The sequence below is a fragment of the Hirundo rustica genome, chromosome 2 (assembly GCF_015227805.2).
Source record: "Hirundo rustica isolate bHirRus1 chromosome 2, bHirRus1.pri.v3, whole genome shotgun sequence".
In the NCBI taxonomy this organism is placed as follows: Eukaryota; Metazoa; Chordata; class Aves; order Passeriformes; family Hirundinidae; genus Hirundo; species Hirundo rustica.
The window spans coordinates 5,427,376-5,452,783 of record NC_053451.1 but is presented as its reverse complement, the minus strand read 5'-3'; the positions used below and the strand labels follow the sequence as shown (position 1 = coordinate 5,452,783).

Genomic DNA, 25,408 nt, shown 5'->3' with positions numbered 1-25,408 from the left:
TTTAAAAAGTCACATCGTTACCTAGACCCCTGGTTTAGGTTCACGGGTGCCTTCAGGACTCCGTACCTGAGATTTGCTGAGTGCCTGGGAGCCTGGAAGCTCCAGGAACTGAACACTTGTCAGGATCGTACCATGAAGGCTTGTATTTGATTTCATGCTCTGGGGGCTGTAGCTGTCCCTTCCTTTCTCAGAAGATTTTTTCCCTCTTGCTTGGCTAAATCTAGTTTCAGATCTTTAAGTCACAAGGCTACAAGTAAAAAATATCACTTGAATTTATTCTTTCCAGTATTCTGAACTAGTCTCAGGGCTGGATGACCCTCTTGGGAACAAATAATCCATCTCTGGGCATCTGCTAAGTCCTAGTAGAGAACTACTGTTAACTTTGCCCAATATCAATGTCACTTGAAGAGCAGAAAAATTTTTGACCGGGGAAAATATTTTTACCTAATTCAGATATGCATTCACAGAGAAATCTGGAACATTTTTCCCTTTATTTTCTGAATGAAGAAGGGAAGTCGGGCTTAGTATTTTAGTGTGTTGATGCTAAGCATAGAATTCACTTCGTGAATTAAATAACTGCAATTCCATGCCAACAGCAAAGGGGAGATCTGCTCAGTGAGCCATAGGAGGAAACAGAAAGAGAAAGACTAGATACAGTTGTTGATCAGTCTTTCCCCTCACTGGCTGAAAGAGAGATCCTCCCCACATTCCTAGAGAAATGTGGAACACAAGGCTTTCAGTAAATCACAGTGGCGACATTTGGGTATCACTGCCATGTTAGGGTTTAAAACACATCAGTTATGTGTACAGTGTAGGTACTGCTGTAAGGAGTGAGCTGGCATGTGGAAACAGGGAAATACAGGGACGTATGGGGCAAATAAGGCACAGTTACCATGGTACTACCTTTCCAGTTTAGAATCATAAAAGGAAATAATATTCAAGTGGCTGTTTTAGCACTTTGCTTAAAAATATCATTTGATTCTTTCTCTATCTCTCCTTTTCTCTTCAACCTTTTCCTTTTCGTGAGCTCCCCACATTCTGCACCTTCATACAGTCAAATCATCTGACCTGGCCCGGCTGCTGGCTTTACTTAGCCTGCTCAGGGGTCTCATATCCGTGGCAAGTTCAGCAGGTGCTGAAGGCCCTTCCACTTCATCTCTCACCATCTCATCTTCTGCTTTCTTCACCCCTGGCTCTTCCTGAGGCTGTTCCTCCTCTTGTTCCTCCTCCTCCTCTGCTCGCACCTTCTCTTCTGGTTCCTTCGCTTGCGCATACGATGGCAACCTCTCGTCGAACGCCCTGGACAGATCTTCCAAGGGCCCCATCCCAATCTTCTCCCCAAACTCATTGTAGGCTGATGGAAGGGGGCTGGGCTCTACACCTACTTCCGTGAGAGGGAAATAGTGGGACACCGGCTTCTCTTCTTCCAGCAGCTTATAGCCTTTGGCCTTTGGGATGGAGGGGACTGCGATGGCGTGGAGGGGCTTCTCCGGGACCTCTCCAATCTGCTCCTCTGCTGGTCTCCTCAGAGCCCTCCGGATTCTTTTCAAGATCAAGTGACTGATCTCCACCAGGTTGAGGAAGAGGGACACGGAAGCCACCACCAGCATGAACATAATGAAGATGGTCTTCTCCGTGGGCCTGGAGACAAAACAGTCCACAAGATTGGGACAGGGCCACCGCCCACAGCGGTAAAGGGGGAGAATTCGGAAGCCATACAGGAAGTACTGACCTACTATGAATCCCACCTCAAAGAGGGTTTTGAAAATGATGTGGAAGATGTACGTTCTCAGGAGAGTACCTTCCAGGCGAAACTTCTTGGTTCCATCAGGGTTGTTGCCTTTGTTTTGGTTTGGAGCCAGGGGCAGCTTCTCTTCATCCACCTCGGCCTGCTGGCGCCTCTCCGCTTCCTCCCTCTCTTTCCTCTTCTCCTCCATGCGGACGTGGTGCACAGCATGCCCGAAGTACATTAGTGAAGGGGTGGATACAAAAATGATCTGCAGGACCCAGAGCCGGATGTGGGAGATGGGGAAGGCCTCATCGTAGCAGACGTTCTCACAACCAGGTTGCTGGGTGTTGCACACAAAGTCTGACTGCTCGTCTCCCCACACGAGCTCGGCGGCTGTGCCCAGGATCAGGATGCGGAAAATGAAGAGCACTGTGAGCCAAACTCTCCCGATGACAGTGGATTGCTCGTTCACCTGCTCTAAAATGTTCCCCAAGAAACTCCAGTCACCCATTTCTTACGGTCTAAGGGAACAAAAAACAAAGAGAAAGGCCACAAATTATGCTAAATTTTAAAGATTTCAGATTTTCCCTCTGATGCATTCTGTTGCTTTCAATCATTATTTCCCTAATATGCTTTGAGAACAGAAAGGCGGTTGCTTGCTTGCTGATTTGCCTGTTCACAATGATTTATTAGCAGGAGAAGGGCTGGGAAGCCGGAGCAAGCTGCCTGCTAAATTCTTCCGTCCATGGCTCTAAATGGGCAATTACTTTTCAGCCAGGGAGTATATTTATCTCCTTTTGCAGGTGAGAGTCTTCTATGGCGCCTCGTAGGCTCAGTTCTGTGAGTCTGCTTAGATTTTGTACACGTACAAACACTCACCAGCAGCACAGTGGAACAGATTTATCAGCAGGCAGCTGCAGTGGCAGAGGAGAGGGCGAAGCTTTCAAGCACACAAGCACTTCTGCACCAGAACCCCTCCTGGGTCGAACAGATCTCGAATCTGCGCCCATCTTGCACCTAAACAAACCTGAATTCTCTCTAGGTTGCAAATGTCAATTCTACTTTAGCAATCACTCTGTTAGGTAAGAACAGCAATTACACCGCCATTACTGTGTTAGTAATGCTGTATAAGCCTAACAACCACTATACAGATTAGTTTTGCAATGTGGAATGTGTTATATGCAGTGTAATTATTTGGTGCTGTTGGGGCTGTTCTTTGCATCCCCTTCTGATGTCGGTTGCCACACTGACAGTGTAACCAACCTGGGGAAAACACCAAGGTCTCTAACTGGGACCTGAAATACTATTTGCTGTCTCTAAAATGTCAGTGCCACTATCTCAGGCTAGCACAGAGCTGGGAGCCAGCTGCAGATATACTACTGGAAAGCTAAGAGAGTCATCCATTTTCGAGTAGTGCAAGGCAAATATTACATCTGTCATTACTTTTGCATGATAAGAAATTATTCCTAGGTCAGGGCTTCATTCTGCATATCCTGAACTTCCCACTATATAATTTCAGGCAAGGGAAGATCTATGAACGAGGGAAATAGAGATGCAAGTTGTTTTGTATGGGTTGATTTAACACATCACAGCAGTCTGAAGTCTCTGAGGAATGCAGAATATTACGGTGGCCCAGAAAGACCGACTTGTAGAGCATGACAAGTGAAACAGGGAACATTATTCATAAAATAGCTGCTCACAGGGATCTAGAAGTTCATCTCTTAGATACTACCTCCATCTATAGATCCATAAGTGCGGACACATACACAAGCACTGGGAAAAGGAAGGTACGGTCAACAAGGTGAAAATCCGAGTATCTAAACTTCCCTCCTCCTTCAGATACCACTGGGATATATTTGTAATGCCATATGTTATGACACACCAACGCATACCAGTCTGTTTCACCTACTCTGTGTACGTAGTCACACATAGACAAACACGCAAAATATTGAGAATTCTATGGCTCAGGGGAGTTTCACAAATTTTCAATCATTAAAAAAAAAAAAAAAAAAGGCAGCTTATGATGGCATTTTGCTAAAGCATGATGGCCCCATATGCCTTGCCTTCAAACCTCACAGTATTTTTACCCCGGACACCCATGTTAGAAGACGAAGAACAGAACACAGTTCCTTCAGCTTGCACAAACACCTCGCGTACATAAGTGGCAAACATAGAATTTAATCACCAAGGAAAATTGCTACTTTCTCAGTCATTAAAGTCATGTAAAGAAGTGTGTTAATGTCAGCGCTTACATTAACAAGTCTAGCAGAAGATTATGCTGTTTACATACATTATCTAAACTGATCTAAACATCCTCTTTCTGCTAATTCACAGAGCAAAGTACACCCGACAGTTACCAATCACGTGCAACTCTGTAAAAAACATGATTACACACAGCACAAGCTTCATTGTCCCCCAGGCATCTTGGTTAACTCCATCCCTTTCTTTCCCTGTGAGTCACACTGATAACTACGCTACCATTTGAGCACTTCCAGTGCAGCACGCAAGAGAGACATTCTAGGTGTGATTAACCTTATCACACGGAAAACTCACTGTACAAGAGAAGGGAAAATGTTTCCTGTCTAACTCCATCACACATCTTGCTCACAGTTTGCTACGTTTGGCTAAGCCCTCCCTGAGGTCACTTCCAACTGACCACGTTCTTCTCAACTCTGCCATGCCCGTCCCCTCTGTTTTCTGCAAGTGGAGTGGTTCGAGGTTGCTCACTCAGTTCAACTCAGAGCAGCGATATTGGGTGGACGGATGACGAGCGGCACAACCAGTTCGAAAATGTCTGGGATTCCGCCTGCAAGCAGCCAGCCACCCTGGCCTCAAAAAAAAGGGGTAAGCGAGGTATTTAGGTAGTCACTTTTCCCTGAAATTGCCTGTCACGAGGAAAGAACAGGACTCTGCCTAAGCCCCCTCAGAGCCAACAGATTTGTGTCCCGAACTCTCCCGGGCTGGCCGCAGTCCCCCACCCTGCGATCCCGGACGTCGCAACCTGCGCACGCTACCGGCGAAAGAGGCTGAACAGGTTAAGGATGTTGAGCAAGCAACTTGCCGCTGTGAGAGGCTCCACCGAAGAAATGTGTCCCCCTCCTCTCTTGGCACTCTGCAGGGAAGAGTGAACTTTTGTCTCTCTTCTTCCCTACCCTAAAAGCCCCGATCTTGTCGCACGACTGAGCAGATATGACTGAATTGGCTCTGATGGTGGGTTTTAGTTGCCCTGCAATATTTAAGCTCTGAGCCAGACGGCTTTATGAAGTGAGTGACAGTCAGTGACGTGGGGAACAATAGGGAGGAAAAAAAAAAAATAGAGAGAGAGGCAGAGACACAGAGAGGAGAGTCCACTGAACATGAAAAAGCAGAGGGGGGAGAGGAACAGGCGGCAGGCAGTGAAAACCTAATACATGTATAAATGGGAGTTTGCTCAGTTAAGCAGGGACCGAAGCATCTCTGCAATTCCACTGTGGTTCAGCACAGCTCTGTGTGTGTCCACACTCGCTGGTCTTTAGGTGTTGTGGTGTGGCAGGTGACAAGTGAACGCCAACATCTCTGATAGTGGCAGCATTGATTGAATTAATTTGTTACCCTACACCCAGCTCTGACAGACAAGTTGCATTACTGATTTTCAGGCAGATACTGAAGTGCTGGGTTTTTATTTGGCATTGTCAGATACTTCGGTACTTTAACATCTTTTACCTGGAAAAAGCAGAATGGGAAAACAAGATTATCAGTCAATATTAATGAAAGCAGAGAAAGACCAATTTTATGACCACACCTCTCAGTGTCTTAGCTCTGCTTAGTTTTTCTTCCAAATGCGTCTTGCATGTGCACATGCATCAAGAATGCCTAAACCAAACTGTTTTGTTAAGGAGCATAGCTGAATTCCAGCAGCCCAGCACACAGGAATGCTACCCCAGGCACACTCGTCTATCACCAGCCACCTGCAAAAATGCTGGAGGAGGCTGCAGAAGAGAGGAATCACAGGTCCAGTAATGCATCCACAAGTACAACTAAATGCTCTGAGAGTTTTAATTAACAGTCAAAGGCTATAACCTTATTCTGAGGTATGGTTTTTGTAGTCTTCCTGGAGGCATTGCTCAGAATGTGCTCTTGGTGCTCAGCTCTGAAGAAAAAGAGGATTATTGGAAACAAGATTTGCTAAGCAGTGATACAGATGCCAGACTCATGAAGTGATGAAGCAGCAAGTAGCTCTCCTCTCTCTTTATGCAAACTCAACACTGAATTTCATTTCCTGGAATGGCACTGGGAGACACTCTGTCTCCAGAAATGCTGTCATTTGAATGGGATATTAAAACAGGAGGGCCACAAAATTTTGTACCTTCAAACCAATGGTTTCAGGCTACTCTTCTGTGTTTCTGGGTGTTTGTGTCCATGTAAGTTCAGAGCTTCATCTCAGTTTTCTTCCCAAACAACTTTTAGGCTGATTTGCAGAGCCCCAAGGTCCAAAGCACAATTGGAGGCAGAGACGATGTTTTCCAAACTGGATTTCAAAAGAGCTAAAGTGTAAGTGAGAGATGGAAAAGAATCATATTTTGCAAGAGGAACCAGTCTGGAGACACAAAGAAAAATCACCCTCAATGCATGCAGTTGGACTGAAAATCATATTCTGAACACTTTAAGAAATCACTCTCTTAAACAGGGGAGCAGTAGCAGAATATTTTTTAGCCCATGCTACATAAAGCATGGCATGAGAACAGCCTTCCTGGAGAGAGGACACACAGTGGAGAATTCACAAGTCCCAAGAACATGGAGTGAATAAGAAAAGGCATGGTTGGATCAATGAGAGGAGTAAGGACAGTGAGGAGGAGGAGGAAGGAATACCTTTGTTGTTTTGTTTTGCTATATAATACTGAGATAGACTAGTACATGAGTGAGTGGTCATCACTGCCACCCTCAACCCCTCTCTGGGAAGCAGTAGGAGAGGGAGGACTAAAGAGTACCACCAGCATCCAGCACTTTCAGAGAGTGCCTGGATGCTGGTGCATCACAGAAGGCAGGTGGTTCAAGTGTTAAAACTGCCCATTCCTCTTCAGACCAAAACTGTCTTTTTGGAAAACACAGCTCTAGCTGAATGTGCACGTGCTTTTCTAGGCCTTTTCTCTCTAATATAATGAGCCAAACCCCAGATCTGGTGTGCAACTACATGGCTGTAGTCCATCTCTAAATTACATCCAGCTACTCTCAGGGACCTTTCCCATTAACCTTCTATCTGCCTTTTGCTAATAACACTATCCAAATATCAAACACTGTCTGACAAGTTGCAGAACAGCTTGCAATATGCAACTGATGCAGAAATTATATTCAAGTCTGTGATTATTTGGTCTGTGTTGCCTTCATCCAAATGACTAAGCTGACTTTCCTTGGTATCACAGAGTGCAGAGCCTTTAGCATGGGGCACACCCAGTGTGCAGGACATTTCCGGTTTGTAGAAAACCACAGAGTCCCTTCATCCTGAGGCTTTTTACAAAGGCACCACTGAGCTCTGGGACAGGTTCTCTAGCTCACTAGGGCCTCCTCCCTCTGAAGAAAAGGGTCCAAATGAAAATGAAGCTGGGCAGTGAGGAATTCCTCTTGTACTGGGGTTATGCAGGGAAGTGGCTGCTTGCGATGGGCATGAAGAGGAGAAGGCAGAGCATGAGAAGAGCAAGGAGACTTAATGCTAAGGCATCAAGGTAATGCTGGAAGTCAGGGCTACCTTTGTAGCATGAAAGCAGTGGCTGTGAAAGAAAGGACTAGAGACCATAAAAGTAAAGGTCGAGAAGACTGGACCTCACATGCAGCGTGTGACAGTCACCGAGTCCACAACAGAATTGCAGCACTGACAGTGCCAGACTGAGAAGGGCAAACACTTTCAACCTGGGTAGCTGGCTTGGTATTTATGCTCTCATTAATTTATGCTCTCTCTACAGCCACCTGTAGATCTGCTGAGTACTTTCATCCCCAAAAACCAGCTCTAAAAATAGTAGCAGCTAGTGAAAGTAACACTGCGCTGTTAACTGACAGTGGCTTTCCCTTGCCTTTGGGACTTTTCTTGCCTTCAAAGAATCATGGGCATCTCCTGCACTTTTAAAATACTATTTTATTGGGAAAGAAGTTTGCTTCATTGCTGACTTCTCAACCTTTAGCTGCTTAGAGGCCAGTGACTGAGCATCTGTCCCTGGCACCACTGAGTCTGTGAAGTCTCCGCTGCAACTCAGCCTTTTGCTCAGAGACTACGAGGTCACTTGGGGAATGTGGGATTTTTTTATTCCAAACGGATTTCCAACACAGACATGATGTCAGGGCAAGGCAGGGCCATGCTATTGAACAGCTCTGTTCATGCATGATAGCAGATTGTGCAGTTATATAGCGCACAACCCTGGATAACGATACCCCTCCCTCAAACAAAGTTATCTTCTGGGGATCTGCTTAGCTAGGAAGTGGCACACGCTTCCTGTTCTTCTGCTGAACACACAGGCCTCTCCCTCGTGGCTGAGGCTGGACACTGGGCACATTCAGCCTCCCTGCAAGAAGCTGGGACCTTCCCAGTTCTCTAGTAACACATGTCCTTGTCCATCCCAGGGCCAAAGTGATGCATCCTCTGATCACCAGGACCAGTCTCCCAGATTTTATCATCTCTCTGCCACCTACTGGTCTCAGAAATCATCTAAGTGTAACCAGCCCTGGACAAATCTTTAAGCAGACCTTACCATGTCCCTGCAAGCCTGGCAAATGTCACTGCCTGCCTTTTTAGGGCCAGGCTCCCAGATTTTTCCAGGACTCTCTCCAGGCAGTGGTGGGTGTGAATTGCTGGGGAATATATTTTGCCAGGGAGCTGCAAGCAAACCATAAAGAAAAGACTGGAAGGAAGATATAAAGCATGAAGGAGGAAGTAAACTGGGGAAGTATGTAACAGAAGGGCAGGACACAGAAGAGGTGAAGCTAGGGCTGGGTTGTGCTGAGCCTCAAGGGGAGGATGAATACTTATGGGAAACATGTTTTTAATTTAAGGGATGGAACCAAACTAGACAATTAATAAAGATAAGCAGGGCAAAAGTGGAATGTCTTTCAATATCTGTTAAATGCAGTTCTTCTCTGAAAATTACTGTTCTAGGGGGACCCGGGGAATTATAGGCCAGTCAGCCTAACTGTGATACCTAGAGAGATACTGGAACCAATTATGAAACAATCAATTTATAAGCAGCTAAAGGACAATATGCAGATAAGAAACAACCAGCAGGGAATTTTGAAGAACAAATCATGTCAAACTAAGCTAATTTCCCTCTTTGACTAACAGGCCTGGTAGATGAGGAGGAAACTGGGAGGTGTAAAATACTTTAACTTCAGTGGACACTCAGAAAGTATCTAGATTACAGACTCCCAGGGCAGCACACAAAGTCACTGTGCAGAGGGTACAAAGGTTGAAGTACCATAATCAAGGGTAATTATCAAGGTTTCACTTTTCCAGCTGGGAGAATTGTGTCCCTGAAATTCTGCCTCCAGGGCTGCTCAGTATTTCCTTGAGTGTCTTGGATAACAGACTAGAGGACAAAACGAAGAGGATGACAGCTGGGCTGGGGGTCAGCAGTCCCCCCGAAGGCAGGAGGCTGAAGTGATTGGAATTTGAGAGGAATGTGAGACACTGGGGAGCTGGGCTGCCTCTGCAAAGGTGACTGTGCCGAGATCCAGTTTAGGAGCGGTGGCTGCACAGACACCGGCAGTGCTGCTCCAAACTGAATTGTGTGACCAGTCCAGCAGAGAGAGCTGGGGTGGGACCCAACATGTGTCTGTCAAGGGAGATCCCCACAGAAGAGGACAAATCTCATTCTGAGGTGCTTTAATGCAGATTTTGCCTATAAGGCAACGGAAGCAATTATTTTGTGCATTTACTCGATACTGCTGAGCTCCCGGCGGGAACAGTGTGTCCACTCCCAGGCACTACATTTTACAAGAGATGCAGACAAGCTGGAGAAAGTCCAAGACAGAACAGCAAAATGATAAGAGAGGTGAAAAAAAAATACTTATAAGGAATGGATAAAATAATTGAGTTTGTTTGCTCTAGGAAAAGAACAACAGGAGGGGAGGCATGATAACAGTCTTCCAGAACATAAACATTTGTTGTAGTGGGTGGAGAGACTAAACAGTTGTCCCCTACATTCACCAAAAGTAGAAGAGGAAATAATCAGCTTAATTTGCAATAAAAATGATATAGCTAAACATTAGAAAAACACTTTGCAATGGCAAGAATAGCAAAGCACAGCAGCACACTGCTTGGGGAGGCTGTAGAATCGCAGGAGGCTTTTATGAAGAGGTAAACAAACATCTGTTAAGGATGCTCTTACCTCATAAGCAGAAAAACAAGCAAGGGGAGAGGGAGGCTTTCTGAGGTCTTTGGCCTTGTGGGTTTGGGTAGGGCCAAAGACCTGAAGATATCTCAGAGAAATATTTTCAGCTGGGAAAAAAAAAAAAAAAAAAAAAAAAAAAAAAAAAAAAAAAAAAAAAAAAAAAAAAAAAAAAAAAAAAAAATTTGTTCTGAAAACCCTGCCTGGGCACTGCGGGTTGTCTACACCACCCAGTGCAAGGCTGACCCGGGGGGACACAGCTCAGGAATTGCGCTCGAGTTACTGATCTCCTCCGGAGCGGGGCTGCTTAGCCGGGGCAGCGTGAAGCGCGGAGGTGCCGCACTGCTTCCCAGCGCTCCCCCCAGCTGTCTCCACGCTGCCCAGCGAGGAGGGCTGGCCCCAGGGCACCTTCAGGCCAGTCACCAGCGCGTTCTTTGCCTCCAGCGAGGGCGCTGAACGTGCGGCAGGGTTTGGAGGCGTTTGCTGACCATAGCCCCGTTCGAACCAATTCGCTCCGTGTTCTCGCCCAGCCCGGCGAGGGCCCTTCCCGGGGATGCTGACTCGGCCCCGGTGCGGCTGCTGGAGCAGCGTCAGCGGAGCGGCGGGAGCGGCGCATCCCGCAGCCCGGGCCGCTAGCGGGCGGTGCGTCCTCATCCATGCGCCGGCGCCGCGGGCACGCTGTGCCTTCTTCTCCCGGCTACACCCGAGCCTTCTCCTCGCTCATTCCGTGAACAACTTCTGCGGGGACAAAGCTAAGCGCGGCAGACGCTGGGGAGGTGCGGTGATGCTGTAAGGACGGTCCTGAATACGGTTTTTTACAGTAGTTTCGCAGTGGTTAAACAGATGGAGTTAAACCGACGTGAAGATCGTTTTGATGTCTAATTTTACCTATAGACTCGGTGTAAACTTTGTTGCCAACGTGCCTTTTTTACTAGTAAAAACCTGTGTTTTCACCTGCACCTGCATCCCTTTTCCAGCAAATACTTCACAGGTGTACCAGGTGACCTGTATGGTTTTCCCTTTAACAATAACATGGTTAATAATGGAAACGTCACTAAAAGTATCTCAACAGTAAAAATTCATTGAAACTACAAAGAACTAGTAAGGCAAAAAAAAAAGATGAATTCTCATGTCTCAAAGGTAGGTGCTGTGCTACTGCAGCAGCAGCAGCACCAGGGCCAGGAAGAGAAGAATACTCCTTTAGATGCATGATTTAATGGATCTGCATAATTTCACTTAAAACCTGACCAGTCTATTTCTAGAAGCACAGACCTTTACTAGAGCATGTTAGTTAGAAATTCTAAGTTCTTTGAGCATCTGCAATGGCATTTCTGAAGAGCAGCACTGGGACAGGGCCCAGAGCTCATGGGCAAATTGTTAAACATGCATTTTGCAGGCATCAGACACAAAATGCCTTTCCCTAGGCCCCCATATAACCTCCCCTGACCTGTCGTCCCTTTCTCTGACTCCTGCCTAAAACTTTCCCCCCTGTCACAGAGGTGGAGCACATCACTGAGAAGATATAAAAACACAGGCATGCTGCATACTGAAGTGGTCCACGGACTCAAATTTCTTTCAGCATATATTCAAAGTTATGGCACTTCCACCAGTGCTGAGATCCTCAGGAGAGGAGCAGAGGAGCTGTTATCAGGAGTTGTGAGGTATCAGGCCAGTCAGGGAACATGTTGCTTACAGCCAGTCTGGGCTATGTGAAGTGGATCCAGGGAAAGCAGTGACAAGTACCTGATAATACTTCTGGTAATAATTAATTGCTCCAGGCCTGCCAGTAAAAGAGGAGCTAATAATATCTCCCAGCCTCTTGAGGGGATCTCCATATGTTTGTTTTATCAAGACTTTTTGTACAATCTCTTAACATTCCCAGGCACTAGGAGCTAGAAGGGACAAAGCTCCTGAAAGACGGGAACAAGTCTGTGTGTCTGGAAGCATCCCGTGTCACCTCACTGTCCATGGGGGTTTTTGCCATCCAGTTTTTGATGGGGGCTCATTCCCTACTCCTTTCTCACTTCTTCTGGGCTCTTCTCACACCACCAAGGCCTGCCCTGCTGAGTGGTAGGCTCAGGGCTCTCAGGAACGTTGTCACCACCCACTCTCCACCTTTATCTCCCTGCCTTCACTTCCACACCACGCAATGACACAGCGGAGGTGCACTCTGCACGCAAGGTGCGAAGGTGGCCCAGGGGAGCTCAGCAGCAGGCCAGGGTAGGGATGGGGATGACAAAGCAGGCCATTATCTACTCTTCCCATCCCAAAAGATGTGCATACCTGCTGTGCACTTTGGCTGACCTCTGCTTCCCATTTCCCAAAGCAGAGCGTGTTCCCAGCCTCTCTGGGGAGGACATCCGTGGGGATGGTTCCTGTTTCCCTGCCCTTTCAGTCTTCCTGAGCCTGATATGATTGTTTCTTTGGGCACAGTGTAAAAGATGCCAGCAAGGAACGGAAGCATCTCATGCCTCAGCAATTCATTAAGAAGTAAAGGAGGTTATTGAACTTGGAAGCTGTTGAGCCAGTCATTCTCTTTTCCTGATCGAGAAGACAACATGTCCATAGATAACATCATTCATGCAGAGGTGTTCAGCATTCACTGAGACAATTTGGCTTCAAAGTAATAAACAGCCAGATGGAAGGAGCCAAGGATTATCTGTGTACAGACCTGCCAGAAGACATAGGTGGGAGAGCCAAAGGGCTTATCCAGGTTGGAGAGGACTGGAGGGTTTTTTCTTCATTATTTCCAGCAAACTTCAATCTCCTGCAGCCCTTCACTGCTCAGTGAATATGATATTCTTAGGAAGAAAATGGCTTAAAGAATATCGGGATCCTTTTAAAAGAAGCACTAAGACTCTCTGGGGATCCCTTGTCCAATGTGAAACCTGGCAGAAATTTCAGGAGCTGCTTCTAAATCCCACCTTGGCAACTGCTGAATACTGTCCCACATGCCCTGGGCTATGAGGCCCCATTCTTGCCTGATTGATAAACACCATCCCAGTGGATGCAGCTATTACAGGTAGTTCCTCAGCAAAATACAGGCATGTTTTTTAATGGGCTGTGTCTCTCCAGCTCCCACAGCTCTGAAGCGAGGACATGAGCTCTAATATTTCAGTTTGCACCCCTGCTTTGGCCCAGGGTGCAGAAGGTTTGGTGGGTTTCTACTCCCCCTGAGCAGTGCTGAGTTTATGCAGCTGCAGCCCTGGCTCTGCCTTTCCAAAGCGAACCCTCTTTTACAGGAGCACAATGCAGAAGTCAAGTCCATTCCAGTACATCCTCTTTAGCTGCATACAGTTGTGGCATTCCTTTACAGCTTATGTTCATCAAGGCTTTGCCTGCCCAGGGGACTACAGCTGTAAGACATTGGAATAAATGCTGGCATGGTTTGTAAGACCATATTAAAATCAATAGGTACAGCCCTAAGACAGAAGGAGTGGAGCAAAAATAAAAGTGCTTGCTAGCTTGTTTGTGACTTTGAACCACAATTTCCTAGCTATCAGTATTTGATATTTGTGAGTGGGTGCTCCAGTAACAGGACTGATGATTTGGATGGATAACCAAGAAAAACTGGAATATGGCAACACTGGTTACTCAAGCACTCACCAAAGAAAAAACCTAAGTTATTTCTTAGTTTAATGCATGGTGACATTGCTGACTCAACAAACAGCCTTGGGGATTCTTAAATGTTCTTAACAGCTTCCTTAACAGCAAACTTTAAATGCAAATTGAACAAAACTCATATTTCCCCTATCAGGATGGGTAAAGTGGTGACAGAAATGAGAGGCTGGTAGCAAGTTCACTGATTCCCCAGCTCACTGCACTCTTATATGAATGCAGAAGAAAGTCCAAACTGGTAATGCAATGCTTTAAAAGAGATGTTGCTTTAAAAAGTCCCGTCTCCCAGCCCTGAAAAGAATTCTGGGCTAAATAAACACAAAGAAAGTATTAAAATACAAAAATATAAATAATCACTAGCAGCTGCTTAAAAATCATTTACAAGGCACCAAAAATACACAACTCCCCAGTAAAGGAAGAAAAGTCCAACTGAAAAAAGACAACCTGATGGAAATTTGAAATGAGGCAGCTTTAAATAAGTGAGGTATAACACATGTAACTAATAGCATGAGAGAAGCTGAATATAAATAAGAATTATAAAAAATACAATGGAGGTGAAAGCTGGGGGGGAAAGACTGACAAAGACATTTTTTAAAAAAGTAAATTAAGACGAGAATGAGTCCAACTCACAGTATTGATCTGTTATCAGATGGAAATCTTAGATTATTCAATAACAATGCAGAGAACAACAAAAGAAATCAATAAATACTCCTATCCTACTGCTGAGAGGAAAGAAAGTAGTTGATGAAGACCTTGTTAATGATACGTCTATTCTGGTAGTGTCTCAGAGGAGTTAAATACCACCTACTAAAATCAGGCATTTTAAATCACCAGGACTAGGTACCTTGTGCTGAAAATTTCTATCTTTTTTCCATTTTGGGTTTGTTTTTGTTTTTTTTCATAAGCTGCATACATAATTCCATGATTATGTTGATCTTCTGTACTTCTTGGTGCAGTGGGTAAGTCCTGGAGGAGAAGAAGAAATCCCATAGTCTGGCATTTTGTAAAGACTATGTAGAAGGGCATCATTATTTTACAATTATTTCATAATTACTGACAGGTAACTGCAGACCTGTGACAGGATCTCAGACCTGAACTAAGTAATGAAGTGGCTAACAAAGAACACAGGGAATAAAAAGAGGAAAATATAATTAGGGGCAACCAACACAGGTTTATAGAAGATTCACCCCCACTGAACTGTGCTACTACTTTTCTCTGAGGAAATCGCGTGTACAATTGTTAAATATAACAAAGCTGGTAAAATATACTTGAGATCCTGGAAGGCGGTTTCCCTTCTATCATGTGGCACTATGATTAAAGAACTTGCTTGGCATGAAAATAAGACAGCAGTCATTAAACGGACTATAAATGACCTATCAGACTGGTTCCAAAACACAACTGAGAACTGGAAGCGATTAGGGGTTTTTTAGTAGTATGTTGGTACCAAGATCCTGGAGGCTGTTTGGCATCAGGATATTTTTAGTCAATAACCTGGAAGAAAACATCAAACACTTTACAAAAGTCACCAAGTCCTGGAGTGGGGTGGATCGTGAAAAAGGGGACTGCTGATCTAGAGCACACCTGATGGCTCAGAGGGCTGGACAGACACAGACTGGGTTTGCGGAAGGGAAAGGGAAAGTCAGTTCCTGTCCTTCTGCAGGAGAACTGCTGTAGCTCTGCTGTGGAGAGCTTTGTCCCAGGAAGCAGTGACTTTGTGGAGGACCCTGAGCTCAGGGTAGTTGAGGAGCTGCATATGAACTCCCACCTTAGGGTTGACACCTAGAGGCAAGGGGGATACACCTCAGTCCTGCCCTGGTTTATCCTCCAATTTTCATGGAAGCCCTCTGCTGTCAAAAGCTCCCATAACGTGTTCTCCATGACCCCTAAATCATCAAATTAGAAAAAGAGTGCTTATTTTCTGGTTCAAAAGCCAGCTTATTTTATTGACTCCCTGGCAGTTTGAATGAAGGTGTCAAGGTACCCCCCAGAAGTGTCTTCTTACCTTGTACAGATCACATGAGATTGCAGATCTATGCGTGGGCTGCTGGTGTGTAATTTTAGGGGCTCAAATCTGCTCATCTCCACTCCACCTCCCAGAAAGAATTTATGATTTGTGAGGTAGCACAAAAGCAGAGTAACAAGTGCTGAAGTGCTGCATCATCCTGAGGATTCTTACACAGCGTGAGGGTGCCACCAACCCCCTTTTTGGTACTGCACCATTTCAACTCCATTGGAGCGCAAACACCAATCCTGCAGAGCTGCTGGTGAACCTACAGAGACTTCTGAACAACCTGGAGACAGACACTTGCATGAACAATTGTCTTGCCTCTCCCTGATGCCAAAGACCAGTCAATGACAAATCTCGGATGTCAAAGGCTGGAGCCACTACATTTTTCTGCAAACAGTCGCATTCTTTGAATGTCAAAGCACAGAAAACATGGATGTCTTCGAAACATCAGTCCTGGGAAAGCCAAAGTCTGCCAAAGAATTTAAGGAAAGGTTCTTTGTTTAAGGAAAGGATGCCTGAGCTTGTCTGGGCAGAAAGGTCTCACTCATGGAACAACAGAACAAAATAAACAATACAGGGTTTCTCCTAGTGTGGGGAAAAGGGCAGGCTGAGGCTGGGACTTCTAGAGGCAGAATTTAATCTACAATATGTCCTTAGAAAAAAGATAGAGCTTCTGTCTACTGCCATGAAAGGAGATTTGTGAAAGTGCCAAGGGATTCTGATGATCCAGGCCCAACTCTCCCTTTTAGGCAAGGTATTTAAGAGTGACAAAAGTAGAGATGGTTGTAGGCAAGACCACTCATCCCTGACCCATGGAAACCACTGCAGTAGGCTGGGCCTGGGCCCTGAAGGACTGCATTTATTTATCCAAGAGGTTTCAACAGCTTTTGGATAAATATCCAAGAGTGTTTGCTACAGAGAGGGGAGTGAGCTTTTTGGGAAGGATTTCCATCCGGGCAGCGAAGTCCGCATGCAGCAGTAGCATGGACCGAGCGTTCTTAATGACTCATTAACTCATCTGTTTTGCACAGCAATAAACCCTGGATAAGGAAAGAGCCAAGAGCAAGCCCTGATTGCCAGGGAGGGCTGGGACAGAGCTGAGATCCTGCTTCAGGGTCTGACAAAACCCTTCACCTTTACTCCTCACAACCAGATCTCCACCTCGGTGGCATAAGTCATCCACGAGCACAGCCAGTTCTGGTACCACTGGAGACAAAACCACGGAACGGGGCCGTGGCATATTTCTGGCAAGAGCCGTCGAGGCCAAAAGCTGTAAGGCCTGGAGAAAGTCTCCTGGGGCCCCCTGTGCGAGCACAGCCGTCCTGACCATGTGCTGGCTCTCAGCGATAACATTGTGTGCCGAGGTTGGCACACAGTCCAGGTGAAGTCACAAGAGGAAAAAGCTTCCCACCCGGCACAGCCTCGGCGGTCACATCCACAGATCCTCGCACGCCCCACCCAGCCAGCCCTGCTGCCCTGCCTGGCTTTCCTCTGCTGCCCTGGGCTAGGGCTGGCTCACAAGTGGCCATTGTGTTTCCTAGGAAGTTCTGTTACAGCAAGGACCTGGCCGTGCTGGCTGTGTGCAAAGGCTCAGAGCCTCTGCTGGCACCTCTTGATGCTGTCCCAGCCTCCACCTGCATCAACACCCATCCTTCTCCTGCTCTCAGACCTCATTTCCTTTGGCACATTCCACCTCTGATTCTTCCACAGGCACAGACTTGGCCTCTGACAAAGTTTAAGTCTGAGGGGAGTAAGGTAAGAAATAAAGCAAAACCTGGCATCATGGGAATATAGCTTTTCCATTAAAAAAAAAAAATTAAAAAAATAAGATGTTCATTGAGGTAGCAGAAGAAAAAACTCATTCTAGTTTGGCTAAGAAATACAAGAGAGTAACAAGGTTAAAAGTTTGAAATGGATGACAGAGCCATAGATGGTGGTATGTAAAAGGAATGCCCTCATTTGGCTAGAAGGGAATTAAAGCACTGTCAATAGATGACAATTAGTCATCGCTGACCACTTCACTGGGCACTAATGAAGCTTCATTTACTTTGGGAATATCAGTGCAACATTATCCAATAAAAAGGTGAACCAAGCACAGGTGAGTGTTTGCACAGGGCAGGGTGAAAAGGAGCAATGCCTGGGCTGAGAGGGCATGCCTTTGGTCCCAGTTCTCAACCCCAGAGCTGCCAACAGCTATGAGCCAACATCTGTAATGTGTGTAATGCCAGAAAGAAGTGGCACGATCGTCCAGACCCACATCTTCACAAACCTGCGTCAGAAAACCTGGCAGAAGTCGCTCCCATCTCTACAAGGGTCCGCTTTCTGACAAGAATCCAGCCACAACTTTAAAGCCTTGTGGGAAGGATCTTCCAAAAGCCTCACTGTTTTTCTAGTGGTTAATTACAGGTGATGTTAAAAAATAGTGCTTTTTCTCATATAATGTTTTGGGGTTTTGTTATTTTTTTAATCCAGTTTCATTCCTGGTTTTGGGTCTTAGTGCCCCTCAGTCTACTAGACCATAGAAAATTTGTTCTCCTTGTAGGTACATCTAGACACTGAAAAAAGTTAGCCTTCAGCTTTCCCTTTTCACTCCACCTCTTCAACTTCTTTTACTGGAAGGCACACTTCCAATTCTTTAACACTGTCAGGCATTGTCCCTGAAACCTCTTCCATCCAGGAATTACCAACAAAAGCTCTAAACAGAGTACATGGGAAGTGACATGTTAGTGCTAAATCACACACACACATACTCAGCCCTTCCTAGAACCATTCAGTTTGAGGCTATTTACTGAAATCTACGTGAGTTCCCCCAGCTACAGCATCCTCCTGGAATTCTCTAGTCAGCCAGGGAGCTGCACCAGCCCCCACTCCTTCCCGAGACAAACTTGCCAACTGATAAATGTAGCCTGTATTCCTTATTCTCTGACATCTGACTTAGAGCAGCTAATGTTATGCTTGGCCCCATCTTTCTGAGTCATCCAGACTATTGCAGTAATGGGGTTTTTTTTTTGGTTTGTGGCTGGGATTTCATTTTTTTTTGCAGATCGCTGATTTCTGAGTCATTCCTACTGATCAGTTACTATCTTGTTGTCCTGCTCAACAGCATTCAGCCACAAACTTTCCAATGTTTACTCCTCCCTACAACTACACATCTCCACCCATCTGGAGAACTGATGGGTTTCCCCTAAAATCCTAACATTTGCATTGCAAAAAACCAGCAGCAACAAACCTCTCTAGAGGCATTGTAGCACCACCATCTATTCCTGGCTCTGCCTACCTCGTGTGATTTGATTCTAAGAGCTTTAAGTCAACATTTGGTGAGTGTTTCTGTAGAGCCTACCGCAAACAGGCTCCTAATGAAGAAAGCTTTCCCCCCTCTGGCTGGGACAAAACCAAGCTTAAGCACACTCTCAGCTCCATCCTGTGTCAGAAAAGCCAGTCTCAATGCACGATGAAATACAGGATTTCCACAGGACTGGGCACTGGGAAGATGACCTGCAACAGGGGAGGTGAAACAGGAGGTTAGACAGTCATAATTTGCTTTATACTGTTGTAAACCCAAACTTCTTCTCACATCATCTTTTGAGTTGTTAAATACACAAATATGGGATTACATTCCCATGCCTGGTTGCCTCAGGGGCAGTACACAAATTACAAATAAGCAAATGTATGGATTCCTTGACTTCCAAGGGATTTTTTTAAGATTAACTACTTAACCCTTAATTATACCAACACTAGCTGGCTAGTGAATAAGGTGAGGCAACACCCTTGGGTGGTTAGATTCACAAGGAAAAAAAAGGAATTCATCCCAGGAAGGAAAAGAGCTCATGGGCCTGGCTTACCATGCAGATTTCCCATCTGGGACAGAGTCACATAGCCTGTACCCGCAGGAATATCTGAAGTTTCACATTTTACTGTAGGATCACTGTACAAGAAGGTATGAAATCCCATGGGTTTGCTCTGTGTAAACAAAGGGTCCAGGTGAAACAGACCCTTACCTGGTCAGGCACTTTCCCCTCCCACTCTCACAGCTGATGAGTGTGAGGACAACCTACCTCCTAGAAGATTTTAGTTTAGCTATAAGGGACACCTCTGTTCCTGCATCACCCAAGTGGTTTGCATTTTAGTAACCTTTACTTCAGTCCCCTGCCTAGGACTAGGCAAAACAGAGCAATGCCTTACAAATAATTCCAAAGCACCAACACCCTGCACATCCTGCACCCCAAGAATTGGCTGTGGCCTGTGGTGACAGACCCTTGGAGATTTTTAATGCCAAAAGAACACGCCAAGAACAGCTTCAGAGACTCAAGCTGCAGCACCACTGTCTTCAAGCTGGCAAGAAGGGTGAGGATAAACACAGCATCTGTGACTACTGCATGTGGCACTTGCCCTGTGATCCACACTCCCTTGCTCATATCAATCTTCACATTGCTTTGGGGAAGACAGGCTTACTCGGAAATCTGATAGAGAGGAGCCAGACCATGCTGGAGCCACAGCACCTCCCCCCAGATGAATTCAGGATCATTATATAGGTGATAAATTCTACTCTCATTGAGAGAGCAGCAAGGCTCAGGGACCCATCATTTGTGTGCTTGCCCCCAGAGAGGCCATTAGCCCAGCTAGCTGAAAAAATGCAGTGTTTATGGGGTGTATTTAATGGCTGAGCCCCTTCTCCACTGTACAAAACAATGCTAATAGTCCTCCCACCTTTGCCTAATTATTTTCTTCCTGCTTTTTGTTTTAATTCTTTCCCCTTTGTGTCTCTGTCGGCTTCAGCTTGATGGGACTTTGATTTCTTCTTTGCCCCAAGACTCTGTCTTCAATAACAACTTCTTGGACGATCTGCACCAATAGCACTGGGCACTGCTGTCCCCACAAGTGATGGGCTTAATCCTCCCCACAGAAGCAGATCTCAGTATTATCAGACCTGTTCAGAAAAGCAGACAGCTCCTGAGTGCTGTTAGATCCTTATTGTTTCATACAGGAAAAGCCTGTTTATAGCCTGGAGCTTGCAAGGAATTTGAAATGCCTTCTCCTTCCACTTGGAGGGCAAGCAGCTGAAGAGAGCAGGAATCCTGCCTCCCCTCACAAATATCTTGGCATTCCAGATATCAGCCTTACCTTTAGATCCTGCAGCCCAGCAAATATGCTATCACATATCCCAGTGTTTACCCAGCCTATGCAATCTGAGAGGCCACCTATATTGGAGGGGGTGATTAACATCTAAGAAGGGATGGGAGGTAACCTTCCCCACATCCATGATATATTTTTGGAAGGGCAAGGCGAAGTCAGAAGGTCTTACTAAACTCTTTGATCATTTAAGTTTCTGGTTACCAAATAACCACCAGTATCCTTTCCATAAAGGCATCTATTCTTAGCTGCATGCATTCCCATCCCCACTTCTGCAACATTAGTGTCTAACTCCTAGGCTACATCTTTCCTCCCAGCTACCCCACATCCCCCAGCAGCTCCAGTAACCCATTCCCCAAATGCTTTCCTTTTCCTCACTGAAAACATACCATGCATCCTGCTAGCTGCACCCTTCTCTCGCCTCCTGCAACATCTCAATCACTTGACATGAGCAGCCAGCAGGACTCACTTTGGAAACTTCCACTCCTAAGACCTCCACACAAAGAAAAGAAGAGAATCTACTTAATTCATGGATTTCTCATAGCTTCTCTCATTCCCCTGACAGTTGTACAGCTGTTACATTCACATCTGCTGCTGCTAACTAGACTCGCTTTTAGCAAAGCGCAGCAGGAGCTAAAGAAACCAAATTCTGGCAACGTTATGACACCAGAAATACTCCCCCACTTTCATTAACTTCATGCTCCGCTTTTTATTTCCTCTATTCCCTTTTTCTCCTCCTCCTCCCTTTTTTTTGCTGGCATGGTGAACTTTTTCACTAGGTCAGCAGCAAACAGGAGCAGCTCAGCTGGCAGCTCGCATCCCCTCAGTGCTGCACAAAGAGTGGAGGTGGCTGGCACTGGGTGCCTCAGAGGAGCACCAGGGAATACCTGCACCCTTAGGGGATTCCACATTAGATATCCATGGAAAAACAGTTGCTGAGGGCATGGTTTCATAAGGGCATGGATATCTCACACCGATCTGTAGCGTGTGAATCCCTCTGAAATTGGGACTCACCACCTTGATGTCTTTCCTGGTCTATGTACAAAATGCAGGGCGGGGAGTGTCATAAAGCACTCAAGGAAAAAAAAAAAAAAAAACACTATAATAAGTCAGGCTGGTGGTAAAGTGGCCCAATAAGTCACTAATTAGGATGTTTCACTAGAATGTGTGAAAAAAGCAGAAAAAAGAAAAATCAAGATCAACAATTTGTCCACTTGACCTCGAGTGTCTTGGACAAAAGGCTCTGCCCTTTCAGGCTGGAGCACATTCTGGAATAAAATTCACTGAAATCTGAAGTGGAAGCTCCTTGAAAGAGCTCCTTAAATGTCAAAGAAAAACCTGTATGAGATCTAGCCCTGACAGAGGGATCCCAGTGGACAGAAGCAAGACCTAGACGCCATCCTCAGGCTGTTACAAAATACAGACTTTGAGGGCAATCCAAGAATCCAAGTACTGCTCTCAAAGGGCTAACAGTGGGTGCCAGGTGGCATGCTGGCAACAAACACCTCAGTGCTCCCTTGCCTAACTCCTAGGTGAGCAGACAATCAGTATTCATGTCAAGGGGAATTAGTCATTCACTCTTTTCAAGGTGTTGTGGCCTCAACCCTGCCTAGTATGAACAGAGCCAAAAAAAAAAAAAAAAAAAAAAAAAAAAAAAAAAAAAAAAAAAAAAAAACCCAAACAAACACAACAACAATATTGAAGTGCAGTACAGTAAATTTTGAAGGTTTGGAAAAGAGGCATAAAGGAGCTTTGCAGTCAGACGGTAGAGGCAAAAAGTCAGGTTTCAGAGGGAAAAAATGGTGAGATTTTATAGGTTCATCTGCAAGACAGAGCTTAGATACAGTAAAAGGTGTGGGATCTGAATGTCACTGTCAGGGAGAAGAGCAGGAGTGCTGAGGGTGACGAAGAGTGGTGGTCTTGGGAAAAGGCTCAGGTTTCCCACACAGAGGTCGAGGTGTTGGCGGGGGATGACAGAAGACTGGAGAAATGGTGAGATTCCAAAATAAAGAGATGCTAGTACAAGATGCTGGGCAGAAACAAAAGAAAGCAGAAGAGGAGAACACTTCAAATGCACAGGAAAGATCAAAGTTGGTGGAGAAAAAAGTAAGAGACTCCTAAAGGTGACTGGGGCAACACTAGATATTCCTGTGAGAAGAGCTTTGGGACTATGATTTAGAAAATAAACCTTGAGGTATCCCAGCAAGTACTGGAGAATAAGAACTTGGCAAAGCTCATGTCAATACAGGGAATATGGAGGGAGTTTGTTCCAAGCTGCAAGTCTGCAGCATGTGGAAGTGATTACAGGGACGATTGCAAGAGCAGTGCTATAAAAGAGATCTGGGATAATAACATTCAATGAACAACACAGTGCACAGTAGAGCTCTAGCCAAAGAAGAAAAAAAAAGAAAATGCCAAGAGCTGCGTAAGCCTATTTTCTGAATAAGATGCAAAAGAAGAAGTCAAATTGAAACCTTTCATTGATTTCACTGCAAGTTTCTGTTGTTAACTATAATTCCCTCCTCCAAAGTCCCTTGTTTCACCTTTAATCATTTAGAATATTTGCACCAGTAAAGGTGAAGGCAAAACTTCAACCATGAATCAAAGGAAAAGTCTTTGACCCCAGGTTCCGTGGTAAAAACTTTAGAGGTTTTTCTCAGCAAGGAACTCTGGCATAATGGATTTTTTCTCCAGTTTAGGACAGTTTAGGAAGTTTCTCCAGTTTAGGAAGGACACTAAGTTTAAGACCATTTCAAATTTTTTAACAAAATAAAAATAAAGGAAAAGCACATACTCTATATTTCAGTCTCAGAAGGAAAATTCTTCTTTCCAGCCAGTCAGGTTTCATTGTTCTCTAGTGACAAGACACTGTTCACCACTTTGGCAGCATTTGCAAGTTTCAAAAGTTACATACCTGCTCAGTAGACGCTCAGGGTCTTATATTCAGGGGCCCTCAGCTCAAACCCATCAAGAAGACTCTTCCATGTGTATCAGTGCAAGCTGCTCACCTGTTTAAAAAAAAAAAAAAAAAAAATTAACCTACTTTTAAAAATAGCTCTGTGCAGAAATGAAAGGTTTCCTAGATAGGAAGGCCTAGAGGTAATGTAGCAGTAACGTGGGAAAATAATACTCTGTTTTAGTGATAACTAAGGTTTGTATCAGAACTGCTTAGGTGCTTAATACCCCAAGAGAGAGAAATGTTATTACTAGAGAAGAAAGAAGAAGAAGAAAAAAATGCTAAGGGGAAAAAAAACCAAAAAACCATACCAAACAAAAAACCCCCTGGGCATTCCTTCCCGACTCTATTGTTTACAGCTCTGAGAACTAACATCCTGCAATCGCTTCACGTGGCTTACACTTCCAGCTCTGCTAGATATGGGAAAGTCACAGCGAGCCCAACTTTCGCAAACCCCTACTCTGACCCAAAATTCCCTTTGCTGCCGTGCCAGTCCCACCGTATCCACCTTGGAGATCATCCCGCCCTCGCCCTGCCCCAGCTTAGGAGCGTTCCTGCGTTACCTTGCTCTGCCCTGGAGCCCCGGGCTGGTGGCTGGCAGCTCGGGCTCCCATGCTCTGCAGGGTTTTCTGCGGGGCCGCTCAGCAGATCGCCGCGGCCGTGGCATTTTATCGGCGCCGCGCGAGGTGAGCGCAGACACGATAAGGAAGCGCTAAAAGTCAACGAGGTGCCGCTGACAAGGGCCGAAGCTGGCCTCACGCTTCCCCACGGGCCACGTGTGTGGTGACACTGAGCAGCCCGGGCTCCTTCCCGCCAGCTGCTGCCTTGGAAGGAGGCGCCTTTCGCCCTCTCCCCTCGGTACGCAGCCTCCTGTCCGTCCGTCCGTCCGTCCATCCATCCCATCTCCGCTGTCACAACACCAGCCCTGCAGAGAACAAATCTTTTCCTGTGAAACGCCCGTGCGTCCCTCGGTGAGCATTTAAGGGATTTTTTGATGGACGCATCCCCCGGTTGCTTCATGCCTGCCCCTCGTTCCCTCCCAGGGAGGAAAGATTTGCTGCCTGAAGTGACTTCTTCCCCAGGCAAGCACTCCCATACGCCCGGAGCAGAGCCCCCAGGAGCAGGATTGGCATACACCCCACAGGGATTAGCCCCCTGCTCAGGCAAGCCCCAAGGCCTGGGAAACCTGCTGTGACTAACAGCTTGATTAGGACTTGAGCCTTTTTCCACCAGATTTGCAGGGGAAGGCGAACAAGCTCGTGAGAAATTTATTTCTGTTGTGCACCCACAGTCCCTGAGCTGAGTCCCACAAAAGAAATGCAGGTTTAACCAGAACACAGGGCAACATGTGCTATCAGAGCAACAACATCCTGGATCCATCCTTGGCATGGTGACCATTAACTCCACATGGCAGGAACAGAGACAGCCCCACTGGCCACAGACTGATTGATGTGTTTCAAAACAACCTGAAACTCAGGAATCTGGGCCCAAACGTGTACCAAGGACACCCCCACTACCCGGGCTACCACAGGTGGGGCCCAGTGGCTCAAGCAACACTACTCTGGAGAGCAACCAACTCACCACAGCCCTGCTGCCAGGCTCTGACACCCAGCAAACCC

The 25,408-nt window shown here is 45.9% G+C and overlaps 1 protein-coding gene across 7 annotated transcripts; it reads right to left on the bottom strand.

Moving 5' to 3' along the window:
* On the bottom strand, positions 1-25,408 carry GJA8 (gap junction protein alpha 8). 7 transcript variants are annotated; one of them, XM_040055120.2, is made up of 9 exons: positions 25,371-25,408; positions 24,353-24,714; positions 23,748-23,841; positions 21,223-21,326; positions 20,411-20,630; positions 19,546-19,663; positions 19,044-19,198; positions 14,540-14,661; positions 1-2,250 (listed from the first exon to the last, which is right to left on the bottom strand). In XM_040055120.2, the coding sequence occupies exon 9, from the start codon at positions 2,238-2,240 to the stop codon at positions 1,047-1,049; it is 1,194 nt and encodes a 397-aa protein (XP_039911054.1). In that variant the 5' UTR covers positions 2,241-2,250; positions 14,540-14,661; positions 19,044-19,198; positions 19,546-19,663; positions 20,411-20,630; positions 21,223-21,326; positions 23,748-23,841; positions 24,353-24,714; positions 25,371-25,408; the 3' UTR covers positions 1-1,046. The 7 variants fall into 7 exon arrangements, with proteins under 7 accessions (XP_039911054.1, XP_039911055.1, XP_058275321.1 ...); XM_040055121.2 differs by lacking the exon at positions 25,371-25,408 and having other exon boundaries at positions 24,353-24,739; XM_058419338.1 differs by lacking the exons at positions 21,223-21,326; positions 25,371-25,408 and having other exon boundaries at positions 24,353-24,739.